The following is a 25,764-nucleotide window of genomic DNA, read 5'->3' on the forward strand; positions in this document are numbered from 1 at the left end:
GAAAAGCAAGTTAGCCCTGACTATAAGAGAATTAGTTCCCAAATTAAGATCCTCAATAAACACATATTTTTAGGAGTCATAAAAAATTCTTATTAGTCTTCAAAGCACTTTTATATCTGGACTTTCACTTGATTCTGGCAAAAACTCTCCAAGGGATATCTGGTGTTAGCAGTATTATGGACTAGATATCCTAAAAATGTTCCTACCACAAACATTCTTTGAATGAGAGCTGAACCTAAAGAGAGTAAGACATATAGAAGGCACCAAAAACTTGAACAATAAGTGAATGCATGCATAGCTTGGCCATCTTTATGGAAGGAGGAAACAAGTCTTGGTATTGTAAGAGTTTGTATTTTCATATTCACATGGATAAAAAGGCAAGGCAGAAACCTTCAAAGAATCTTACCCTTAATAAAAAGGAGGACTGAAAAATCCACCTACCAGCAAAGAGAGATATCAAATTAAAGCACATCTGATTTGGTGTGAGTGAAGACAAATCCTGCTTCAGATTTTTTTTTAATGATCCAGTACCACTGAAGTATTTAAGGTCTAAATTATACTGCCTGAATGATACACAAATATCCAAGAAATTAGCACAGTGATTTTTTTACTGATAATAAATACCTTTTCAACCCTTGGGGTAGGAAAATACAAAATTACACTGAAAAAAAAATACCTTAAACCCAAGCACCAGAAGTTCTCCTACATAAGGCCCCCTGAAGAGGGCTTACAATCCAAAGTTACAAAACACATATAGGAAAATGAAGTTGAGCGCATATAATAAAAAGTTTGATGAAATCCCCAAGATTTTCAGATAATTGAACTATCTGATGGAGACTATCAAATAATTATGTTAAAAATTATTAAAGGTATAAAGGAAAGAACTTTAGAAACAATGAACCACTATGATAAAAGGACACACCGATTTGAAAGAAGACCAAATAAAATGTCTAAAACTAAAAAATATAGCAGTTGAAATCAAATACTCAGTGGAAAAATTAAGCAGGTTATTAGAAATACTGGGGAAAAAAAACTAGTGAACTGAGAAAAGAATAAACCCCCACAGCTCCAGACTCCAGGATGACCCTTACAACCTCAGGTTCCAGGCCTCCCCCAGTGCCAGTCCAGACATGCAGCCCCAGACTGCAAGCCTACCCCCAATGACCCAGACTCTAGGACCATCCCAATAATCAGTCCAGTCCCCACAGAACCAGGCCCCAGACCTATCCCCATGAACCCAGTCAACAAGGGTGTTCCAGTAGATCCTAACCACAGACTGATTCTCATGGCCCCAGGATCCAGACATACCCTCACTAAGTCCACTACCATGGACTTAGACACCAAGGCCTGCCCATGTGGATCTAAGATCTAGTGTATACAGCCTCCAGGCTAATCTTCATGGACCCAGGAACTGGGCCTGAATGTGCACTGAAACTACCACCAGGCCATCATGCCCCAAGACTCCAGTAGCATTCCTGCCAGTGGACAATGCCAGCTGGGCTGCCAAGAATCTCTGACCAAGCTTACTGCTGAAGAGGTTTTCCTGTTGAAGCCAGCCTATAAAGACCAAAAGATGTACTGCTTCAAATGCACAAACACTAATGTAAGGCCATAAGGATCATGAATAATCAAAAAAATGACACCATCAAAGGAACAAAACAAAGCACCAGTAACCATCCCTAAAAAAATGGAGATCTACAAAGTAACAACTGGAGAAAGCAAGAAATTACAGGCTTCTGAAACAAATACACAAACAAACTGGACACCTGGAGTGGTTAGCAACAAAGTCCTAAAATCTCTAGCCAAGATGTCTGGTGAAGATTTTGCCTGGTCAAAGCCAGTCCATAAACATGGAGGAGGGGGGATGCTGTTTCTTCATATGTACAGACATTTATGCAAAGCTATAATAAACATGAAGAATCAGGAACACACAAAAGAATAAAAAGAATGAAATAAATCCCTAAAAATCCAACCTAAATGGAGATCTATGAATTGCTGACAAAGAATTCAAAACAATGATCTTAAAAAAAAGTTTAGTGAGCTACAAGAGAACAACTAAACAAAGTGAGAAAAATAATACATGAACAAAAGGGGAAGTTCAACAAGGAAATAAAAACCATAAAAAAGAACCACATAGAAATTCTGGAATTGAAGAACAAAATGGCTGGACTGAAAAATTCCATGGAAAGTATAAATGCAATCAAGGGGAAGAATCAGTGAGCTCAAAGACAGGTCACTTGAAATTACTCATTTAGAGGAACAAAAATGAAAAACAAATGAAAAGAATGAAGAATGCCTACAGCACTTGTAGGACATCGGCAAGCTTACCAATATACACATTATGGGAGTTACAGAAGGAGCAGAGAAAGAGAAACAGAAAGCTTATTTAAAGAAACAACGACAGAAAGCTTTTAAATCTGGAGAGGAAAACGAACAACTAGATTCATTAAGCCCAAAGAACCCCAAGTAGATCAAATATAAAGAGATCTTCACCAATGCACATTATAATGAAATTCTCAAAAGTCAAAGAGAGAATTTTGAATGCAGCAAAACAAAAGTAACTTGTCGCATATAATGAAACCCTCATGAGACTATGAGCAGATTTCTCAGCAAAAACCTTGCAGACCAGAAGAGACTGGTGTGATATAATCAAAGTGCTAAAAGAAAAAAAAAAAACTAAAAACCACCAACCAGAAATACTGTATCCAGCAAGGCTGCCTTTCAGAAATGGAGAGATAACAGACTGCCACACAAATAAAAGCTGTGGGAGTTTATCGTCACTACTTGCCTTACAAGAAATGCTAAAGGGTGTTCTTCAAGTTGAAACAAAAGGATGCTAACTAACCACACAAAAATATATAAAAGTGTAAAACTCACTGAAAAGAATATAGTCAAATTCAGAATAATACTGTAATAATGGTGCATAAATCACCTTTAACTCTAAAATTAATGTACAAAATTATTTTAAAAAACTATAGCTATAATAACTGATCAATAGATATACAATACTAAAAAATATTAAATTGTGACATAAATGACATAAAATGTGGGGACAAGATAAGTTAAAATTAAGAGTTTTTATATGTAGTTGAAGTTAAACTATTGCCAGCTTAAAATAAGATGTTGTCAGCTTAAGATAAACATATAACTACAAGATGTTTTATGTAAGCCTCATGGTAACCACAAAGAAAAAACTTCTAGTAAGTATTCAGAAGATAAAGAGAAAGGAATACCTAGCATTACAAAATATTATCACATCACAAAGGAAGACAGGAAGAAACAATTTTTTAAAAAAGTTGTAAAACAATTAACAAAATGGCAGTAAGTCTGTATCTATTAATAATTACTTTAAATATAAATGAAATAAGTTCAGCAATCAAAAGACAGAGTGGCTGAATAGAAAAACCAAACCCAACTATATGCTGCCAACAGGAGACATACTTTAGCTTTGAGAACATACACAGGTTGAAAGTGAGAAATGGAAAAAGGTATTCTATGCAAATGGAAATTGAAAAAGAGCAGGGATACCTATAGTTACATCAGATAAAATATATATAAGTCAAAAACTGTAACAAGAGATAAAGAAAGTTATTACCTAATGAAAAATGGGTCAATTGATCAAGATGATATAAATATCTTTATATTTGACAAGATTTAACATCCATCCATTCATCCATCATAAAAATTCTCAACAATGTAGGTATAGAATGAAAGTACTGCAACATAATAAAGGCCATATATGACAAGCCCACAGCTAACATCATACTTAATGGTGAAAAACTGAAAGCTTTTCCTCTAAGGTCAGGAACAAGACAAGAATGCTCACTCTCAATAGTTTTTTTCAATATAGTACTGAAAGTCCTAGCCAGAGTAATTAGCAAAAAGAGGAAACAAAAGTCATTCAAATTAGAAACAAAGAAGTTAAAGTATCTCATGTAGAAAACCCTAAAAACCACCAAAAAAATAGAATTAACACAATTGTAAAGTTGCAGGATAAAAAAATCAACATAAAAAAAATTAGTAACATTTCTATATACTAACAATGGACTATCCAAAAAAGAAGTCAATTCATAATAGCATCAAAAATTAAAATAAAATAGATAAGAATAAATCTTACCAAGGAGGTAAAAGAGCTGCATGTTGAAAACTATAAAACATTGATAAAAGAAATTGAAGACACAAACAAATGCAAAAATATCTTGTGTTCATGAATTGGAAGAACACAGGATATTTTTGGTTAAAAGTCCATAGTCCCCAAAGTTATCTACAGATTCAATGCAAACCCTTTTAAAATTCCAATGGCATTTTTTACAGAACTAGGAAAAATTCCTAAAATTTATATGGAACCACAAAAGACCTCAAATAGCCAAGACATTAGAAACAAAGCTGGAAGAATCACATTACCTAATTTCAAAACATGCTACAAACTATAGCAATCAAAACAGCATGGTATTAGCATAAAAACAAACACATAGTCCAATGGAACAGATCAGAGAACCCAGAAATCAATCTATGCATTTATGGTTAATTGATCTTCAATAAAGTTGCCAAAAACACACAGTATGGAAAGGACAGTCTTTTCAATAAATGGGGTTAGTAAATTAGATATCCACATGCAGAAGACTAAGTGGATCCTCATCTCACACCATATACAAATATGAACTCAAAATGAACTAAAGACTTAAATGTAAGATCTGAAACTGTAAAATTACCAGAAGAACACTTGGGGAAAAAGTTTCTTGACATTGGTTTTGGCAATTTTTTTTAATGTGACCCCAAAATCAAAGGCAACACAAGCAAAAATAGACAATGGGATTACATCAAACTGAAAAGCTTCTGCATAGCAAAAGAAACTATAAACAAGGAGAAGACAACCTAAGGAATGGGAGAAAATATTTGCAAACTATACATGCAATAAAGGGGTAATATTCAAAATTTGTTAGGAATTCAACTCTATAGCATGAAAACAACCCCATTAAAAATCAGCAATGACCTGATAGACATTTCTCAAAAGACTACAAATGGCCAATAATATATGAAAAAATGTTCAACATCACTAATTATCAGGGAAATACAAATCAAAACCACAATGAGATATCATCTCACACCTGTTAGAATGGCTACTAAAAGACAAAAGATAAGAGTTGGCAAGTATGTGGAAAAAGGGAACCCTTGTACACTGTTGATGGGAATGTAAATTGGTACAGCCATTATGGAAAACAGTATGAAGGCTCCTCAAAAAATTAAAAATGGAACTACCATAGGATCTATCAATCCCATTAATATTTCAAAATACTAATGAAATTAGAATTTTGAAGATATATCTGCACTACTATGTTCATTGTACTATTATTTGCAATAGCCAAGATATGGAATCAACCTAAGTGTTCATTGACAAATAAATAAAGAAAATGTGGCATAAATATACAATGAAATATTATTCAACCTTAAAAAAGAAAACATTGTCATTTGTGACAACATGGGTTAACCTAGAGGACATTATGCTAAATATAATAAGCCAGGCACTTAAAGACAAATACAGCATAATCTCACTCATATGTGGGATACTAAAAAAGTCAAACTCACAGAAGTAGAGAGTGGAATGGTGGTTACCAGCAGCCAGGGCATGGGGAAAATGAGGAGATGTTGCTCAAAGGACACAACGTTTCAGTTATGCAAGATGAGTAAGTTCTGAGGATCTAATACACAGCATGGTAACCATAGTTAATAATACTGTATTGTATACTGGAAATTTGCTTAGAGAGTAGACTTTAAATGCTCTCACCACACACACAAAAGATAACTTTGTAACGTGATGATTAATCAGTTTGATTGTGGTAATCATTTCACAATACCTACATATATCAAAACATCAGATTATACACCATATATACAATTTTTGTCAATGATAACTGAATAAAGTTAGAAAAAGGAAAAAAATAAACACAAAGAAAGTAGAAGAAAAGAAAGAATAAAGGTAAGATCAGAAATTAATGATCTAGATAAAAGTTTAAGTGATTTATTAAATAGACTAAATAAAGATGTGGCATGAATGTTCAAGAAAAAGGAGAGAAGCCACAAAAAAAATACTAGAAATGATAATACTCTAGAATATAAATAATTTAGGATTATGCTTTAGGAATAGAATTAGAGATACAGTAGAGATTTAAAAATAATAAGGCCAGGTACAGTGGCTCATGCCTGTAATCCCAACACTTTGGGAGGCCAAGGCAGGCAGATCACGTGAGGCCAAGAGTTTGAGACCATCCTGCTCAAAATGGTGAAACCTTATCTCTACTAAAAATACAACATTTAGCCAGGTGTGGAGGCACACGCCTGTAATCCCAGCTGCTCAGGAGGCTGAAGCACAAGAATCACTTGAACCAGGGAGGCAGAGGTTGCAGTGACCCGATATCATGCCACTGCCCTCCAGCCTGGGCAATAGAGAGAGACTCTGTCTCAAAAAATAAAATAAAATAAAAATTGATCAAATTGAAAAATTCAAAAGAAATGTAAAATTTTTTTAATAAAAGAAAGCTTTCCTGCACTAAGTCAAGAAGAAAATATCTCATTAGACATGTAACCAATAAATAAATTGAATCAAAATATAAAATCTATCACAAAAGAAACACCAGATCCAGATGATTTTATTGGCAATGTCTACCAAAGATTCAAAGACCAGTTATAAACTGGTTCATGTTTTGAAGAGAGAAAACATTCTTCAACTGTTTTATGAGGTTAAGATAACCTTGATTCAAATTCAGATAACATAGCAGATGAAAAGAAAATTACAGGCCAATCTTATTCATGAATATTGATGCAAAAATCTCATGGTGATATTACAATCAAACCCATCAATGCATGAAAATATTTCTTAACCAAAGTAAGTTTAACATTTTTAAAAATCTGTTAATATATTTCCACACATTTATAGATTAATTCAGAAAAACCATGTCATTGTTTCAATAGGTGCAGATAAATGATTAATTTCCTGATAAAAATGCTTAACAAAATAAAATAGAAGGAATGTCCTTCATATAATAAGTCATTTCTACAAAAAAAAAAAACCTACAGAAAACATCATTTGTTAAAGGGAAATGATAGCTTTCCCCACAGTCAGAAATATGAAGACATTTGGCAAAAGTTTTTAAAGGCTGATATACCACAAGTGGGTGAGAACATGGGACAAGGGGACTCTCATACATTGCTGGTGGAGAGTATGGTATATTAGAAAGCAATTTGGCAACATCTTGCAAAATTGCAGTTGTGTGTGACCTAAAACCTATTATTAATTCATGCCCTAGAGAAGTGCCACTCAAAGTGTGTGCCTCAGACCAGCTGCTATCCACAAATTGTTATCAGAAAATGGAGTATTTTGAGTAATGATGCCCTCAAGAAACTCTTATGTATATGAATGGGGAGACATTTACAAAAATATCACTGCAGAAGTTAGTAGCAACAAAAAAAAAGGAAATAACAAATATTTACTTTAGCTGGAAAATTGATAAATAAATTATGATATATTTATATAATGGAATACTATACAGCAGTTAAAATCAATAATCTAGCCCTAGATTCATTAACATTGATATATTTCAAAGAATAATACTGAATATAAAAGACAAACTTGGCCAGGCGCGGTGGCTCACGCCTGTAATCCCAGCACTTTGGGAGGCCGAGGCGGGCGGATCACGAGGTCAGGAGATCGAGACCATCCTGGCTAACACAGTGAAACCCCGTCTCTACTAAAAAATACAAAAAATTAGCCAGGCGTGGTGGCAGGCGCCTGTAGTCCCAGCTACGCGGGAGGCTGAGGCAGGAGAATGGCGTGAACCCAGGAGGCGGAGCTTGCAGTGAGCCGAGATCGCGCCACTGCACTCCAGCCTGGGCGACAGAGCGAGACTCCGTCTCAAAAAAAAAAAAAAAAAAAAAGACAAACTTCAGGACAATATATACAAAATATTATTTACATGAAGACTAAGCACATGTAAAATCATGTCACATTTTAAGGATATCTGCATATCGAGTAAGCAAAGGTATGAAAACATACTTTTATATAACATATATAAAACATGGAATGAGAAACACAAACTCAGGATCTGAGAAGGAAAAGTTAAGACTTGGATTACAGCAGAACTATATGGAGGCTTCAACTATATATGTTACTTTTTTTTAATGTTGTTAGCAATTACAGAAAAAAAATGTTGAGTTGGCTGGGTGCCATGGCCCATGCCTGTAATCTCAGCACTTTGGGAGGCTGAGGCAAGAGGATTGTTGAGCCCAGGAGTTCGAGACCAGCCTGGGCAACACAGGGAGACCCTGTTTCTACAAAAATAAAAAATTAATAATAATAATGTTAAGAATTGATATATCTTCATGATGGCTCCATGAGTATGCATTATAGTATTTTCTGTATTTTTTATTTACTTGAGATCTTTCACAACAACTTTTGAAGTCATGATTTAGAGAGAATGGATCATAAAGGCTTCACTTTAGACATGAAGAAAGTAAACTATGGAGAAATTCAGAATCTTACTCAAGTTTACACAACTGGTCCTAGAAGCCATGTTCTGTGACCCCCAAACTCCCATACCACATTGACCACTATATGAGAGTCACAGAAGACCCTTAAGAGTCATCTCTCTAATATCTTTGACATCACCATGTAATAATCCTTTTCTCTTGGGAAAAAACAGAATTAACAAATTGTCAATTAAACAAGTTACACCAAGATCTGTAGACCTTTCTTCAGAAGACAATATATGCTAACGAAAAAGTAAATACAACTTCAGCATCCCTTGCTCACAGTCCCTTTGTTTGGAGATTTTGCTAGCTTGCTTTCCATGATTCTATTAAACAATAGACAAAACCAATGCCTAAGAATGTACAAGCATGGTGATAAATGTCCCTAGTGAACCTGTCTGAAATAAAGTAAGAAAGTTATGATTACATGTCAACAAGAGCCACAGTTTCTGACCCAGGGGAGGTAACAAAGGGGTCAGAACACCTCGGTCTTTGAAGCACACTTCCTCAAAGAGTTGGCTGTGGGATATATGCAAACCTTTCCAGGTCTGCTTCTGATATAAATTGTGAGTCACACCACTCTCAGAGATCCAGACTTCTCAGAACATAAAAATCTCTCTCAAAGGGAAGCCTGAAAGCATGACAAGAAATATCTGAATTATGCTTATATTTGGTTGAATAGGGCAATAAAAGCCCTTTGCACTCTGTCCTTTTGTTATATCATGATTTAAAAATGTTTAAGACCCAGCCTAAGCAGAGGAGGCAGCTCTTGACCTACTATAAGGCAATGAGATTAGTTGCACTGGTTGAGGCACACTATTACCCTAGCAGTTGGGGAGCAGGGTGGGCATATAATACCTTTCTTCCAGAATCTTCTGGAATTTGATTCGCATCAGTTTGCCCTGTGCTCTGGCTTGGAACAATGTGAAGACTTTAGATAGTCTCTCATCTCTTATTGCTTCCAGTTGGCCCAGAAACCCAGCTTTAAAAAACACCTAAAGGAAAAGTCAGATGTTAGCTCCACTGATAATGGGTATTCAGCAAATGTTTATTAAATGATCCTGTGAGCAACTGTTGTGTTCCTAGGGATAACTGTATCAATTCCATTTCTTGTAAGTTTTATTTAATGTGTAAAATCTATTTCTTAGAAAGTTTGATTTTATAAATCTAAAATGTGAAAAAAACGTTATTAAATCATGTGGTTCTATTGTTTGCCTAAGAACTTAAACTATTCTTCCCCTTATCTATTAATAATGTCTCAATTGTTTAGGGAACCTGGTTTAAGTTTTAAGATGGGCTCAGGCATGCAGTGTGCCAAAATACCAGGTAGGGTTCTGCAAACATTTTCTGTGAAGGATCAGATAGTAAATATTTTTAGGCTTTATGGGCTATATACAATCTCTGTAGGATATTCTTGTTTTTTAAACAATTCGTGAACCATCTAAAACCATTTTTAGCTAGTGGGCCATATATTAAAAAAACAGTCCATGGACATGGCTCTTGGGCCATAGTTTGCTGACCTCTGTTCTAGAGTAAGGCACTTTTGTCTAGGCATCAAAGAATCCACAAAAGTATTTTTTCAAGAATGATTACTAACAAAAAAGGTGAAATGAGTGAGGTGCCTAAAGCACACATTTTATGGAGGCACTAAGTGTGAGAGTGCCCTGAGAGTGTGTGCCTTTCAACCTCACTTGCCCAACCCTGAGAATGAGAGCCTCTTTGAAATTTGTGCCTTAGGAGCTTCACTTGCCTCATGTCAATCTTGGCGCAGATGAATAGTATACAGTAAAAATAACTAAACACACAAGGAAGGAAGGCATCATCAGTGAAAATCAGCAGAAACAATAAACAGCAGAAACTGATTCTCAGGTACTCAAAATATGGGAGTCAACATTTTATAACCATATCCTACAGAGTTCTAATTCTATGAGGTCTTTATCCTGAATTTTTTAACTCTCCTTCAAATAATTTGTTCCTTATATGAATGTCATTAGGAACAAACTGATGTTGACTGCCAGATAACACCAAATCTACTGATAAGTTAGAAGTTTCCCAAAATATGTGAGTCATGCCAATATCATCTAAGATGAAGTAGAATTTAGGGAATCACATTTAAGGAAGTTGGTTTTGGATTAATTTTTTGATAGTGGGTTAACTTTAAAGTTTTAAATTACTCAGAAAAATTAGTCCCTAAGAGAATACTGTCCCTGAAAGAATATGGTGGGTGAATCAGTTCACACACAGACAAGCCATTAGCTCCAGGAAGCTGATTCACCTTTTTCTAGCTCTGATATATACACATTTTCTCACAACATCAGGTTGATTCAGTATTTTATATCTTGACACAAATTTGCTTAGTTGACTAATTATAAAATTGTAAATGTAGTCAAAACTGAGGTTTAAAAAACACTGAATATTTTTCTCAAACAGCACCGAAGTTTTCACCTTCAACTAAGATCTGTTTGTGATATTTATGGTCATGAGAGCTGAAGAATGCCTTATAATTGAGCATTCACAGGTATTTTAAGATACACACAGTCTTCCCCCCATTCGTCTCCAAATGCCTTCTTTGCAGTTTTCTGGTTACCTTAGTGATTCCAAATCGGTACTGGGTATGGTCTATCTCCAAGGAGCTAAGTAATTCTTCAGCTGCTTTTCTGCTGCTCACAAACTTGCTCTTTGGAAAGGTCCTTGGATTCAGAATGCAGTACCTAATTTAAAATAAAGAAAAAATCATGAGTTTGGGAAATCATATTATTCAAATAAAGACTAATCTAGACAAATGAGGTGAAAGGAGATATAGATTTTTATCTCTGTTACTAATATGTTCAATTTTCACAAGATTCTTAGTAACAATAATGAGGGTAAAAGCAATAATCCCTTGCATTGGTATAATAGTTTGTACTTTTCATATTGCTTTAGAGGCAACCTCATTTGATTGATTGCTCAATTAGGCAGGGGCAGGATTGGAAGAGGAAAGAGAGGGAGGGAGGAAAGCATAAGTATCTCTACTGTATAGATAAGGAAACTGAAAAGCAGAGACATTAAATGTCTTTTCCAGGATTCCTTTACCCTGTTGGTGAGTTGGTGGAAAACAAGAAATATGCCTCCTAATTCTAAAGCAAGAAATATGCCCCCTAATTCTAAAGCAAGAAATATGCCCCTTTTTACTCTACCAAACTTTGCTCAAATTGATTTGATGACCTATAATTTAAACCTCTAGAATCCGGGAAATAGAAAAGATGCCGCTCCTGCCTCCTGCCATACACCCTGCTGGCTTCCTTCCTTTCAGGGGCTTGCTAGTAAAGCCACAGCCTGCTTGGATAGCAGCTATGATTAAGTATACACAACATTTTAGAGATTCAGTTCAGCCTCCATATGTTTCTTCTGTATATATTTCTTCTATATGTGGGTCTATTATCTTTGTTAATAGAGATTTAAGGATATTACAGTTACATGGATGTTGGATTTAAGGGGAAATAATAATGGAACTCTGTCATCATATATCTTCCCACCACCAAAACACATCGATTTGTAGTCTGGAGGACATCAACCAAACAAACAATGCATGCCTAAACACTCGGAAAGGGAGGAAAACAGAATGAACTGCCTCAGGCTTCTTGGATCCTAGAGTGTAGGTTTACCTTTGTTTAAAATCAGCATACTGCAGTCGGTTTGGAAAACCTTCATGGCATATCCTAATCCCTTCCAAGACACCATTACAGCGCAACTGCTGTAGAACCAAGTAAGGGTCCAGTATACCTGGAGAAAAAAAAGAGTCACGGTGGATCTGTGCCTGAAAAAAAATTATTGGGACAGATTTTGAACCAATTGCTGCATCTTGGGTTAAAAAGAAAGTCTGAATTGGATAGTTTCCACATGATAGGTCATAGATGTTCACTCACTTATGGCCTGATAGTACTCACAGTAATCATCCTATTATGTAGGCATCTCCAAATATGATTTCCCTGAAATTCCTTTAACATGGAGCAAGCCCCTTAATTCACAGTCAGATGAGATGTTTATAAGCAAATATTCTTGGAAGGCAAAAAGATTACATTTTTTGCTAGAATGTAAATGGCTGCTCTATGTTCATTTGCCAACCAAAACCAGCCAGAAAGGGTGATAAGAACACAAAAGAGAACTGCCTTCTCCGTGCAGGAGGGGGAAGGGATAAGAACAAGGAAGAATAAAAGGAAAGGGGAAGATGGACACAACCACAACATTCTGTTTACAGTTTTGCTTAGGAAGGACTTGTCCACATCCCAGACTTCATTCTCCCCTTATTTTCATGAGAGTGCCTAAATTCTGTTCTGTAGTATAAGCATCCTTCTGTCACCTTCTCATTCATCAAAAGAAGCTCTACTGCAGCTGTCAGCTGCAATGTCCAATAGAAGCCTTTGAAAAACCATCCAAGAAGCCACTGTCCCTGCCCTCAGCAAGTCTTCTGAAACAAGCCAAGGACCACATCTCCTAACACAAATTCCTACTATGGTATTACATGAAAAATAAAAAAAAAAAAGGACTCCATGCCCAAGGTCACAGAAATAAACTTAAATCATATACCCATATTTCTATACTCGAATCCCTTTCACAGATAGAAACAGATGATCTATAAGAAGGCACAAGTAGGCTGGCACAGCGGCTCATGCCTGTAATCACGGCACTTTCAGAGGCTGAGGCGGGCAGGTCACTTGAGGCCAGGAGTTCGAGACCAGCCTGACCAACTTGGTGAAACCCCATCTCTACTAAAAATATAAAAATTAGCCAGGTGTGGTGGTACATGCCTGTAGTCCCAGCTACGCAGGAGGCTGAGGTACAAGAATTGCTTGAACCCAGGAGGCAGATTGTGGTGAGCCAAGATCATACCGCTGCACTTCAGCCACTGCACTCTAGCCTCAGCAACAGAGCAAGACTCTGTCTCAAATTATTTTTTTTAAAAAAGGGAGGGGTACAGGGAGTAGAACCCTATGACACCTTAACATCAGACTCACTCATTCTCTTTAAGTACATATGAATAACTGTTTTGATTAGATCATGAAGCTTTTCTTATGACTTTGTCTTATGACTTTAAGAAAAAACCAAACCTGCTGAAATCCAAGTTGACTCGACGGGAAGCAACTCTAATAGGTAACAGAGTTGCTCCAAAATAGAACTCAGCTAATTAGATTCCTTGCTAGATGGAAGCAGTGTCCCTAGACACATCCAGAAACCCAGCTGATAGGAAACAATGAGGCACAAACATACAGCCATGAATGAACATGAAAGTATTTGTATCACAGAAACTCAAACTGCAGCATTATTGTTTTGTATCACACTTTCCCAAAATAGGCCATAGACTGTCAGGATTGGGGTCTTAATTACAGGAGATTAATAAAAATGCAAGATACTACGGAACCTCAGAGATCAGAACCAGCAACATCTGGCTATGTATTATAAGGGTGGTTAGTGCTCTGAAGACATAGGGCTTGTCATATACATTCCTCGGAGGCTGACAGCCTCCAAACCAAGCTCCAGAGGGGCCAGTAACTCCAAAGAGGTGGCTGGGAATCTTCAAGCTCATGAAGTAAGGAAAGCAATCCATGTAGTTAATTTTGGTGAAACCCTTGTTTGGGGAATTGAAAACATTAAAAAAAAAAATTACTACCATCCACCTATCACATCATCCCCCTACCACTATTCACTGATCAAAAGATAGCCACTACCCAGAGTTACATAACTAAAAAAAAAAATGAATGCTATTAGAAAGAGGGAAGAAGATGTTGGCACTGGCAAGGAGGACTAGAGGGTGTTCTCAACAATTAGAAATGGATTTAGGAACTGTCTTTATGGTCAATTTAGATATCTCAGACCAAATAACTTCCTTTATGCTGAAATATCTACCTTAATCCCCTAATTGATTATTCAATTCCATTTTTATTATAGTTTGTCCTTGTAGACAATGGCATGGGAGCTCATTCATGTTCAGCATAAAATTCAAGGAAGAATTTAAATAGTAATATCAAACATTCTAATGTTGCCCAATTGAGACCGCTTTGTGAAACCCTTCTGTACATCCATTTCAATGGCAATATTGAGGAGGTTCCAAAGACCTCATTTTTAACATATTTTTATTTTTCTATATGAAATTCTACCCTTATATAAAAGGCACCAATAAATATTTCTTTAAAAGATATTCAATATAGCTAATATCAAATCTACTTCCTGGTGTGAATTACAAAGAAATCTAGTTCTTACCTGGTATTTTGTTCACATTGGGATTTATGCATCTCACAAAATGAGGTGCTGTTGATTTCAGATTAGTCATCAATTTATTCAGGTTTTCCTAAAATGGAGACCATAATAAACACAAAATCACTTTGCAAATCACTAAAAACACCAATCCACCTCACAAATGTCTCCAAATCTATCAACTTAATCTCACAGCCAAGATGTATTCTAACAGTAAAATAATGAATTCAACATTCTTTACTGCCTACCAAATGCACATTATTTCTTTCCTATGGCAAGTCAATATTTATTTGACAGACATAGTTCAATTGTGAATCATCTCTACCTATTTTGAATTTGATAGCAATATCAAAGTTATGGCTGGGCAATAAAATGGCTTGAAAAAAGAAATTGTTTCTCAAGTTCTCTCTCTGTGGAAAACCTTTATCTTAGGTCAGATTCTCTAGAAGCCAAACCTGAGATGGGAATTCTGGTTCAAGAGATTTTTAGGGAGTGAAGAAAGCTGGGAACAGCAGGGGAAGAGAAAAGCAATGATTCAGACTCAGCTTTAGTCTGATCCTTGCAAGCAAGAGCTGTAAACACGAATGCCCCAATTGCAGCATAGGTGGTCCCCCTTGAGGCAAGGGAGAGGCTAAAGTCTGGAGAGGAGGGCAAAGAGGCAGCTTAGTTTCCCCTTTGGCTAAGTGCAATTCTGACAACTCAGAGTTGTTATGAGCCAATATGCACATCAGCTGGAAGATGGGTGCAGGCATGATAAAGGGGATGTAAGTGGGAACCAACAGTGTCCTCTAAAGCCCTTGATAATAACAGCATAAACTTCAACTTTTCCAACTTGCTAGCTCCTGATACTTTATCCTTATTTGAAGATGTGAAATGTCAACTAAATAATAACATATGCAGATTGTGAGGCAATTAATATATGAATAGATGCAATTAAAAATTACTTTATGCAGAGATGCAACCGTTTGGAATGAAGCTCCTTTCTTTCGTTTCTTCTCCCCAAATGGTATAGCTAGCCAAAAAAAAAAAAAAGAAAAAGATGAAAACATGTAAAAAGCTCACTTTTATCACATTATCCTACCCCACTGATGGAAGCATAAATTCACCAGAGTTCTAGAACAATATGGCAATATCTACCAAAAGCTTCAAAATATTTATGTCTTTTATCACAAAATGTATATTTTTAGTGTTTTTCCTTAAGGATATAATCAGGCAACTGTGCAATGATACTCACTGAAGCATTATTTAGTCATTGCAAAAAAATTAAGCAAAAATAAAATTCATCAACAAATGCACATCATAGGAGATTAATTTATGAGAGAATATGCATACAGTGAAACACTGTAAGCTTTTAAAATGATGATGTGGATCCATATCACTTACATGGAAAGATTTCTAGGATGTTTTTAGATAAAAAGTTAGTTTACAAAGACTAAATTTTATATATGATGACCCTGAGTATGTATACATGTTTTTTTAAGTGCAGCTGTGTTATAGGTGACTATAAACATGAAAAATGTTGGGAGGTGTAAACACCAAAATGTAAACAGTTTGTTAATCTATATGAGATTACAGATAATTTTTATGTTCTTTTTTCAGTTTTTCTATATTGTCTGTGTTTTTAGCAACATTCATGTATTTATTTTCATGATTTATAAAAAATAATAAGTCTATTTCCATTTTCTTGAAGAAAAAGAACCTGTGCTAGGCCAACCAGTGTTACAAACATTTGAATAGTGCTAAGTTACTAAGATGTGCAACACAGCAACAACAAAATCCATAGGCAAGCTGGACAGAATAGGGTAGCTGTCAATATGGAAAACTAATAAAATATTCTCTGCGCCTGAGTAGCAACTGTGCGGTGGCAGATGTCATGAAGCTCAATCACTATGTTCTTTTGAAACACCCCAGGTCTCTCAGTGAAACACTTGACTTCTTTGTACTTCAGTTTTTCCATCTATGAAGAGGGAATAACACTACCTTTCATTAATTTTTTAAAAAGAATTATAACCCTGGTTTAAATTATTTGGATTCCCCAGGAGAAAGTATGGTTATCACAAGCAATTTAATGTTCAGATCCGTCAGAAACTTGGAGGCAAGTAGTTTCAGAGGGTGCTTAAAGAATTATAAAAAAAAAAAGCCATTCTGAACAATTCTTGTCTTTTAGTTCCAAAGAACACAGTACACACCCTGAAGAGTTAGAAGACGATTTCTCCTCTAATTCTCTGCCCAAACCATTCTCTGATCTCTTATGATCAGAGAATTACTCAACTGGGAGTCATAAGCTTATGTGGCTACTATCAAACAGACCTCTCAGAGGTACTTTAGCAGCTATTAGAATCAGGCAAATGTACTGCCTGAAGATTAGCCGGGTCCAGACACAATAGCTCCCATCTCTTCTAGAGGCAGGCCCAGAGGATTTCAGGCATGTTCCAGAATTATGTCATCATGTGCTGATGAAGCCAGAAAGTGCTAAATTTTCTCTCCATTCCCTATGTCAGTCGAGAGAACCAATCAGCCTGATAGGGGCTGGGAGTTAACATGCAGCTGGGTGTAAGATAACAGCAGGGTATGTTCGAAAGTGAGAGTACACACCCCATTTAAAGAACAGTTGGTGTACTGTTGCCATGGGGAAATCAGAACCCAGGCTGGCTAGATTATCTATTTCCCCAGAATTTCCATTTTTCAAAAGAAAATGGAAACTCAAATGTGCATGTGAAATCTGATTTTTTTAACTTGTGTGGACCAAACAAAACGTGTTTGAAGGCCAGTTTCTGCTCAGAGGCTGTTGATCTGTGACTTTTGCTGTAAATCGTGGAGAGCTTCCCTCTGTATGTAGTTAGCATTTCGTTCAGTGAGGCTGATGTTAGCAACTTTGGCTCAGTATCTTCAAATCCATCACATGATGGTGCAGAAGTTTTCACTGAATCCTAAATGCATGTAGCCTGTCTGTCTCTGTTTTGTTTATTCCTGGGAGACAGTGAGTAGAATAGGCACTAAACTAGAAAACAGAAGTCTATCTTTCTACCTAGCCTTTTGCCATATAGTAGATTTGTAAAATCAGGGATGCTACTTAACTTCTCTATATTTGTTCCTGTGAGAAGTTAAGTAGGATCCCTGATTTTATAAATCTACGACATGGCAAAGGCTAGGTGGAAAGACAGGAACATTCTGTATATATCTTAAAGTGTCAGGTAAGAAATGAGTAAGATAATGTATCTAACAGTACTTTGTAAATTACAAACTACTAAACAAGATTAGTTGTCAGAATAGAATGCCTGTTAAACAGGTATTTGCTGCATGCTAGAGGCTACAGTTGAACAAGTCAGACATAATCCCTGCCCTCGTGAAGTTTCTAATAACCCTAAGTGCACAGAGTGCTATGAAAGAGAATATTCCAAGATATTTGGGGCAATAACTATAATTATATATATATAGTTATATAGATATTTGGGACAAAAAGTTATTGCCCCAAAATCATTCATCAAAACATGTTTTTTGTTTTCCCTTTGTAGCTAGGTGAAGTAGAAGACAAAAGCAGGCCAGGAACAGACTTCTTGAATCTATCTTAGAGCACTAGTATCATCTCCCTGAAGAACCCCCAGCCTGAAGACAGAAAGACTAATAAGAGGGGACGACTCAGACCACAGGGAGCAGAAACATATCACAGTAAAGAAGCAAGAATTTTTGCAAAAGCTGAGGCAGCCATGGGTTCCATTCTGAGGCTGAAAAATCAAGGAAGATTGTATGACTCACCACTGTCAGTACTCATGTAATTTTCAAAAAGGCTCGCCAGGAGTCTGTTGGAAGACTTCTGAAATACAGCTACCACTGTTTCATTAAGGAGGTCTTTGTTCTTTTCCAGCCAACCACTGATATTATAAGGTACCTTTGGAAAGGCATGCATTTCAGGTAACAAAAAGAAAAAAAATTGCATAAGTTAACATAGAAGGCTGTGCATTACCCATTTTTTTTTTGAGACAGGGTCTCATTCTGTTATCCAGGCTAGAATGCAGTGGCATAGTCACAGTTCACTGTAGCCTCGACCTCCTGGTCTCAATCAATCCTTCCCCCTCAGCCTCCAGAGTAGCTGGGACTATAGGCACATGCCACCATGCCTGGCTAATTTTTTTTGTATTTTTATTTATTTTGTGTATGTGTGGAGATTTGGTTTCCACATGTTGCTCGGTTTGGTCTCAAACTCCTAGGGCTCAAGCAATCCACCCATCTCAGCCTCCCAAAGTGCTGGGATTACAGGGAGCCACCATGCCCAGCCTGTGCATTACTTTTAATAAATCACAAATTATATGGGTCCTTTACCTTTAAATCAGTTTAATGTAATAGTACAGAATAACCTCCAAAAGCCCATTGTGCAGCCCAAAAAGATTCTCAAGATTCTTATCATTAACATTGTCAAAAGAAAGGAACAGACAGGAAGGGAAGAAGGGAGAGAGATAGGGGAAGAAGTAGAAGAGAGGAGAGAAAAGAAAGGGGGGAGAGAGCAACAGAGAGGAAGGAAGGATTGAATGGTATTTCACACCAGCAGTCCTTTAAAGGCAAGAATGGTGAAATAATCCAACTGTCTCTGACATACAGTGAACACTCAAAAAAAAAACCAGCAACTGCAATGGTATTTTACTGTATATATCATTATAATTAATATGCCAGGATATCAAAGAAGAGAACTATAAACATATCTGTGTACAGCTGGCAGGCCATTTTTAGGTTGAAATATTATTTTATCTTTTATCAATTCTCTTTTTGTTCCACCAGAGTCACCAGCCAGAAGTAGAAATGCAGAAAAAGGGGCATATACACTGGTGAGGAAATGAGGAGAGGTAGCACGGGTCATTAGAAACCGTTTTTGGCCATAGTTTGGAGACCATTACTTCACATTGACTATTTCTTTACGGGAGAATAAAAAAATCTTCAATAAAAAGATCAACTGAAATCATTCATTCACACAACGTTAAGTTAAAAGGAAGGACAAATGGGGGAAAACCATGACTTTGATGGTCTCCATGCCTTTCTGAAGCTGCCTTGCTTTGAGTTGAGGTTGACAGAGTCCATTTGGAGATTTTTTACTTCTGTGCACATGGAATGCTATTGTTCATTTCCTGAGTGCTAAAAGGCTACACTACCTTTTTTGTGGAACTGAGATGTATTTTGTTCTTCTCTTCATTTAATCTAAACATTACTTAAATATCATCTAAGGACTTTGGCTGAGCGCATTTGAAACAAAGTCAGGAAAATTCAAGACCGGGGGTCCAGAGGTAACTCACCACTCCTGCATAATGGACAAGTTCAAAATGAGCTTCAAATTTCTTCTTATCAGGCTTGGGCTTCTGGAGATGAACTGACTTTCCAAAATGGTTGTCAAAGAGTTTGGTCTTGAAAGTCAGGTCTGTAGCCTTAGGAAACATACACTCTTCTTCAAGGATGGAAAGGATGCCCATTGGCTGTTGAAGAGACATAAGAGCAGCAGATTTCTTTAAAAACACCGGCACTTTCAGTAGGGGGTCAGTATAAATTCTTTCCCAGGAACCTAATCAATTGACAAAGGGAAGAATATTCACTGCATAAAACTAGCAATCATCCATTCAACAAATATTAATTAAATATCTGCTACTTAATAACGATACCAGTAGCCGCTGGTGATTGATGCAGCTGTGAGCCACATATACAAAGTGCCTGTCCTCAGGGTGCATACATTTAGTGGAGTGGCAGACAGTAGGCAAGTAAACAAAGAAATAACTCCAAAAAACAAATGACTTAGTTTCATATAAATGCTCTGAGGAAAACATTCAAAGTAAAGAAGTAGAGAATGACAGGGGGTAAGGAGGTTTTAGATAGAGTCATTGGGTAAGACATGTTCTCCTGAATGAGAACAACAAGCTGAGAAGATCTGTGCACAAGTATTCCAGGCAGAAAAATGAAGAATGCAAAGGCCCCGAGGCCAGAGCCCACTTGGCAAGTCTGAGGTCCTGCCAGAGGCCAGTGTGGGCAGAGAAAGGCTAGCTTGACGGAGCACATTTTAAGAGATAATGTCAAAGGGGTAATGGGCAGCTGGAGCTCAAAGGCCTTATATGCTGTAGTAAGACATATGGCTTTCATTTTAAATGTAATAGGAAGCCTTTGGAGGCTTTTTAAATGAAGTGCTGTGATTTGATATATGCTTAAAGAGGATCATTGGTTTAGAAAGTAGGGCTCATGGGCTCAGTCCTGCCTGCACTCTGTACTGGAAAGCCAGTGAGCTAAGAATGGCTTTTACATTTTTAAAGGGTTTTAAAAAACAAACAGATTGGGTGAGGTGGCTCACGCCAGCACTTTGGGAGGCTGAGGAGGGCAGATCACCTGAGATCAGGAGTTCGAGACCAGCCTGGCCAACATGATAAACTCCTGTCTCTACTAAAAATACAAAAATTAGCCAGGAATGGTAGTGTGTGCCTGTAATTCCAGCTACCCGGGAGGCTGAGGCAGGAGAATCGCTTGAATCTGGGAGGCACGGGTTGCAGTGAGCCCAAATCACACCATTGCACTCCAGCTTGAGCAACAGAGAGAGACTCTGTCTCAAAAAACAAAAAAACAAACAAAAAATGTTACTGCAAATCTCATGACCTCCATTAGCACACTTTTTCTCTAAAGGACCATATAGTCTCTGTCAGACCCTTGCCATCCACTTAGTCATTGAAACACTGAAAGCAGCATGCAACAACATGTAAACAAAATGAGTGTGGCCATGCTCCCATCAAACTTGATTTACCTAAACAGGCCGCAGGCTAGATTGGGTCCACAAAGTCAGTTTGCTGACCCCTGGTCTAGAGTAGTGGTAGTGTTGGAGCTTATGAGAAGTCATTAAAAATAAGATATGCGTCGAATTTAGAGCTGAGTGTCAACTTGCTGATGAAGAGAATGTGGTGTGTAGGAAAATTTTATTGCATTTATATAGCGCATAATTTTTAAATGCATTTTTACTTTTATTAGACTTACAAATCCTTTACTTGACTGCAAATTTCCTGAAGGCAAAAACTATTTATAAAAAATGCTTACATTTTTCTACAGCATTTTACGCAGAGTCTTATACACAGTAGTGTGGTAGAAGGCCTAAAATTAAGGCCCAACATTATGTGTGCCTCGACATCTGGGAAAAACCAGGAGGGGCTCAAAAGTTCCCTTTCTGTTGTGCTCCCATGTGTTAGATCCCTTAGCCAAACACCTTCCTTATGGCAGGGACCATACATAGTGCCTCCTTATACCTGAGTAACGGGTTTCATTTCTCTATCAGCCCATGAAATTATTCAAACAAGCCTGTTGCATCCTTCTGTAGGATTCTATTGTCACGTCACCTATAATTACTACAAAGCCTGCCTCCTAAAGCCCCCGCTTGTTCACTCTATTCTCAGCATAACCCTCTCATGGCCCCGCATGGTTCAAGGTGTCCCCCCTGCAGGCTGTGAGCATAAGTGGCTAATAAAATGCTGGTCTCATCTGTCTAGTGTTGGATGTCATATGTTCAGCCTTTCCCATAAACCTAGGGCAGGATTTCCTCCTTCAGCAATGGGGTGAACAGGAAGCAACCAAAACAAATAGTTGCAAAATAGACTTACTTATTGGTTTAATAAAAAATAAAAGCCTCTGTTTTAAGGCTTATTTCCAATAATACTAGAAGTTCCTGGAGTGCCAGGATGATGCCTTCTGGGGTTTGTACATCATAACCCCTATCATAGTAGTTTCCGAGGTAACTAAAGTGTAGGCCCTCAGCACATTTCTGCTGAGTAATTAATTGACGGGTGAACCCTGAGACATACAGGTCTGAGTTCTGGGAACTTGACTGCTTTGCTGTGATCAATTATCAAACAAAATGTAAGAGTTGCCAATCAAAAAAAGGATGGAGTTATGTGTTTAAAGAAAATACTCATGTGCATACAAGATACAACTAGATATTAATATGATTCATTTTATATTAAAAACACAAGAATTAACACATCTGAAAAGCTTCTTTTGGGAGGTGATAACACATAATGCCAAGATGCTGCCAGTATTTAAAATATTTTAGAACTTTCTTTGGGATACCTGATACTATTGACTACTAACATGAAAAATTCCTGTTGTCTGATGGTATATCATTACATGTTATTCAGGTCAAGTCAGGCCAATAAGGCAAATAATGTGATCAAGCTAGGTAGTATGGTTTGGACTCAAAAACCAGTGAATGAAAAGTATTGAAGCAAATTTTCTCTTGAGGCTGGTAAAATTCTAAAATCTATCCTAATCCCAATCTCGTGAGAAATTTTCCAAAGAGCTAAATTATTGGAAGAAGTATGTTGCCTTCTAGGGTGTTTACACCAAATGAATAGTAAGTTTTTAAATGTATAACTTGGAGAGTATTTATTAGGAAATGATAGGGAAAATCTCTTTACCAATGCCTTATGTATAACCATAAATATGTAATCATATATTAATACTTTAGTATGTAAATTATTGATGTACAAGTTCTAAACAAACTAGAATATTTCAAGTAATAAAATAAGTATGAGCAAATCCTATAATAAATTTGTTCACAGCACAAATGTGAAAGGAGGTCACGGTAAACTCGAAGACCAAATTAACAATTAAAGTTTGTGTTAGAATACATTTTTTACTTTAGTTTGATATAAACTTTTTTTTTTTAAGATAGAATCTCGCTCTGTTGCCCAGGCTGGAGTGCAGTGGTGTGATCTTGGCTCACTACAACCTCCACCTCCCAGGTTCTAGCTATTCTCCTGCCTCAGCCTCCCTAGTAGCTGTGACTACAGGCATGCGCCACCACATCTGGCTAATTTTTGTATTTTGAGTAGAGACAGGGTTTCACCATGTTAGCCAGGCTGGTGTCAAACTCCTGACCTCAAGTGATCCACTCACCTTGGCCTCCCAAAGTGCTGGGATTACAGGCATAAGCCACTGCACCCAGCTGATATAGACTTTTTTGTAAACTTACAAATATGAAACTTTTATGTAATGAAAATCCTTTTTTCTTATACGTATACAGAGATGCATGTTATACAACATTTTATATATATTGATGCGTTTTAGTACTTTCAAATTTTAAAAACATCCCATTATGCATTTTATTTCAAGGACTGAGTTTGATCATTAATATTTGCTACAAATCTTCTTCAGATAGCCCCAACGAACATAATGGGTCTTTTCAAAATTTAGAATCTTTTCAAGGAAGGCTTTGGTATTTTCATTTGCCTGACCTAGATCCTGTTAAAATTGTTTGTAGAAAACCAAAGACTTATCTTTTCCTTTTATCATTTGGTCAGTAATTTTTTCTCATTTTATTATATCAGTAGAAAATACAACAGGAAATTACATCCATGACGCTAGTGTGTTATTTGGAATAACCAAGACTGGCATAAATGAGGCAACAGACTTCAGATCAACTAAAAATCAGTAACATTCACAGAACTTGTCAGGATCTGAACAATGTCTATGTCCCACGTTCCTGCCTGAAAACAGTATCTTGTCATAATCAAAGTGAGTATATATTATAGGTGACAATTGCCAGAAGATAAATCTGTTCCTCTGAGGACCTCCAGTTCTTTTGTTTCATTTCTAATGAGACAACTACAGCTCTTATAAGGCCAGAATACATACCACATCATAGTTGGTTCATCTTTATTACTGTTTTTAATCAGCTCATGTTTGATTCATTATTAATATTTTTTAATCAGCCTGTCTTTCCCCCAGGAAGTTCACTTGTTATAAAATAAATAAAATCAATGGGATATCTACTCCTGTTGGAAATAACAGTTATTTTCAAGAAGATCTAAAGCCTAATAAATGAAATTGGTAAGACACGGATTGATAAAACCCAGGGCTTGCAAAGGACAGGGAGAGGTCAGTTGCCCTAGCTCCTTCCTAGCAGGATTGTTGAGAATCAACTGTGACAGCATAGCTAGAGTATTCAGGAAATGAAAGGCTTCAGACTGCCCAGATCCATCTTGAAGATTCACTGCAATCCACGATTATGGCGAGGCCCAAGAGGCATGTAACTGCTAACATGCCGCCATGCTTGCTCCCATGGAGAAAGCCACAGAAAGGACCATACGTAATCCCCCGGCAAACCCTGCTCATCTTTCCCAGAACATGCAGAAAGATTTCAGAGTATTGGGACATCACCAAATTCAGAAACCGTACACTGCAGCTAATTTACTAATAAGCCATGAAGTATTGTCATAAATTACTTAAACTAACTGGTACTTGTCCAATTAAATGAACAAACTACATCCTGCAAGGTAGTGGCCTTGAGGATTGATGGCAGTTGTTTGTTTGCATGCTAATTTGCCAAATTTTGTTAAGCTGCTCTGGGTCTACTCATTCACCTTATGTTAATCAGTTAGGCCCTACAGTGCTCATATTTTCAGCTCTGTGTTTTTCCAGTCAAGAGCATGACCATTTTTAATCTCAACAAGTTTCCGCTCACGTTAACAGTGGAGGCCATGCATTAGCATCAAATGTGCAGTGAAAGCCTGCATTACAGATGATGGAGTGGGGCAACTGACAAGAGAGTTTCGTTTGGATGCCACGGGTGATGCACACAAACACCATTAAGATAAAATGTGCAGGGCTTTCCGCCCCCGTTTCCCATCCTCTGATAGGGCCTAAGTCCTGACATGGATCAACGTAGCAGGCAGGGACAATTCTCCCGAAATGAAAATGGACAAAGAGAAAAACATATATTACCTTCTCAATGAGATCTATGCAAGCTTGCAAATCCAGACCAAAGCCAATAGACACCCATTCAATGCTTTCTTTCTTATATTCCTCTTGCTCCAGAACAAACATGTGCCGATTGAAGAATTGTTGTAATTTTTCATTGGTAAAATTAATGCAAAGTTGCTCAAGGCTATTATACTTCAAGGATATGAATAGGTAAGAAGAAGAGATAAAAATAAAATTGAGGCCCACTTTCAAGAATGTCCGGTAAAGAAAAAACCATAACCATTATTATATGATCAGAAATAG

At 36.9% G+C, this 25,764-nt stretch overlaps 1 protein-coding gene and 1 long non-coding RNA gene across 3 annotated transcripts in view; one reads left to right on the forward strand and one right to left on the reverse strand.

The window, feature by feature from the left end:
• LOC129532720 (uncharacterized) overlaps nt 1–18,597 on the forward strand; it is an 83,243-nt gene extending 64,646 nt beyond the window's left edge. The window contains exon 3 of the long non-coding RNA XR_008678587.2: nt 18,270–18,597. This is a non-coding gene — a long non-coding RNA (uncharacterized lncRNA). The remainder of the gene's footprint in view (nt 1–18,269) is intronic.
• The window catches only part of MYH15 (myosin heavy chain 15), a 173,182-nt gene that overhangs the window by 67,198 nt on the left and 80,220 nt on the right, over nt 1–25,764 (reverse strand). For both annotated transcript variants that reach the window (XM_031009296.3, XM_055383530.2), the window contains 8 exons: nt 25,483–25,653; nt 20,037–20,213; nt 18,511–18,643; nt 15,699–15,766; nt 14,761–14,848; nt 12,168–12,285; nt 11,111–11,234; nt 9,382–9,518 (listed from right to left, as the gene is read on the reverse strand). In XM_031009296.3, coding sequence (XP_030865156.3) covers nt 9,382–9,518; nt 11,111–11,234; nt 12,168–12,285; nt 14,761–14,848; nt 15,699–15,766; nt 18,511–18,643; nt 20,037–20,213; nt 25,483–25,653 — 1,016 coding nt within the window. The remainder of the gene's footprint in view (nt 1–9,381; nt 9,519–11,110; nt 11,235–12,167; nt 12,286–14,760; nt 14,849–15,698; nt 15,767–18,510; nt 18,644–20,036; nt 20,214–25,482; nt 25,654–25,764) is intronic.

This window comes from Gorilla gorilla, chromosome 2 (assembly GCF_029281585.2).
Source record: "Gorilla gorilla gorilla isolate KB3781 chromosome 2, NHGRI_mGorGor1-v2.1_pri, whole genome shotgun sequence".
Classification (NCBI taxonomy): Eukaryota; Metazoa; Chordata; class Mammalia; order Primates; family Hominidae; genus Gorilla; species Gorilla gorilla.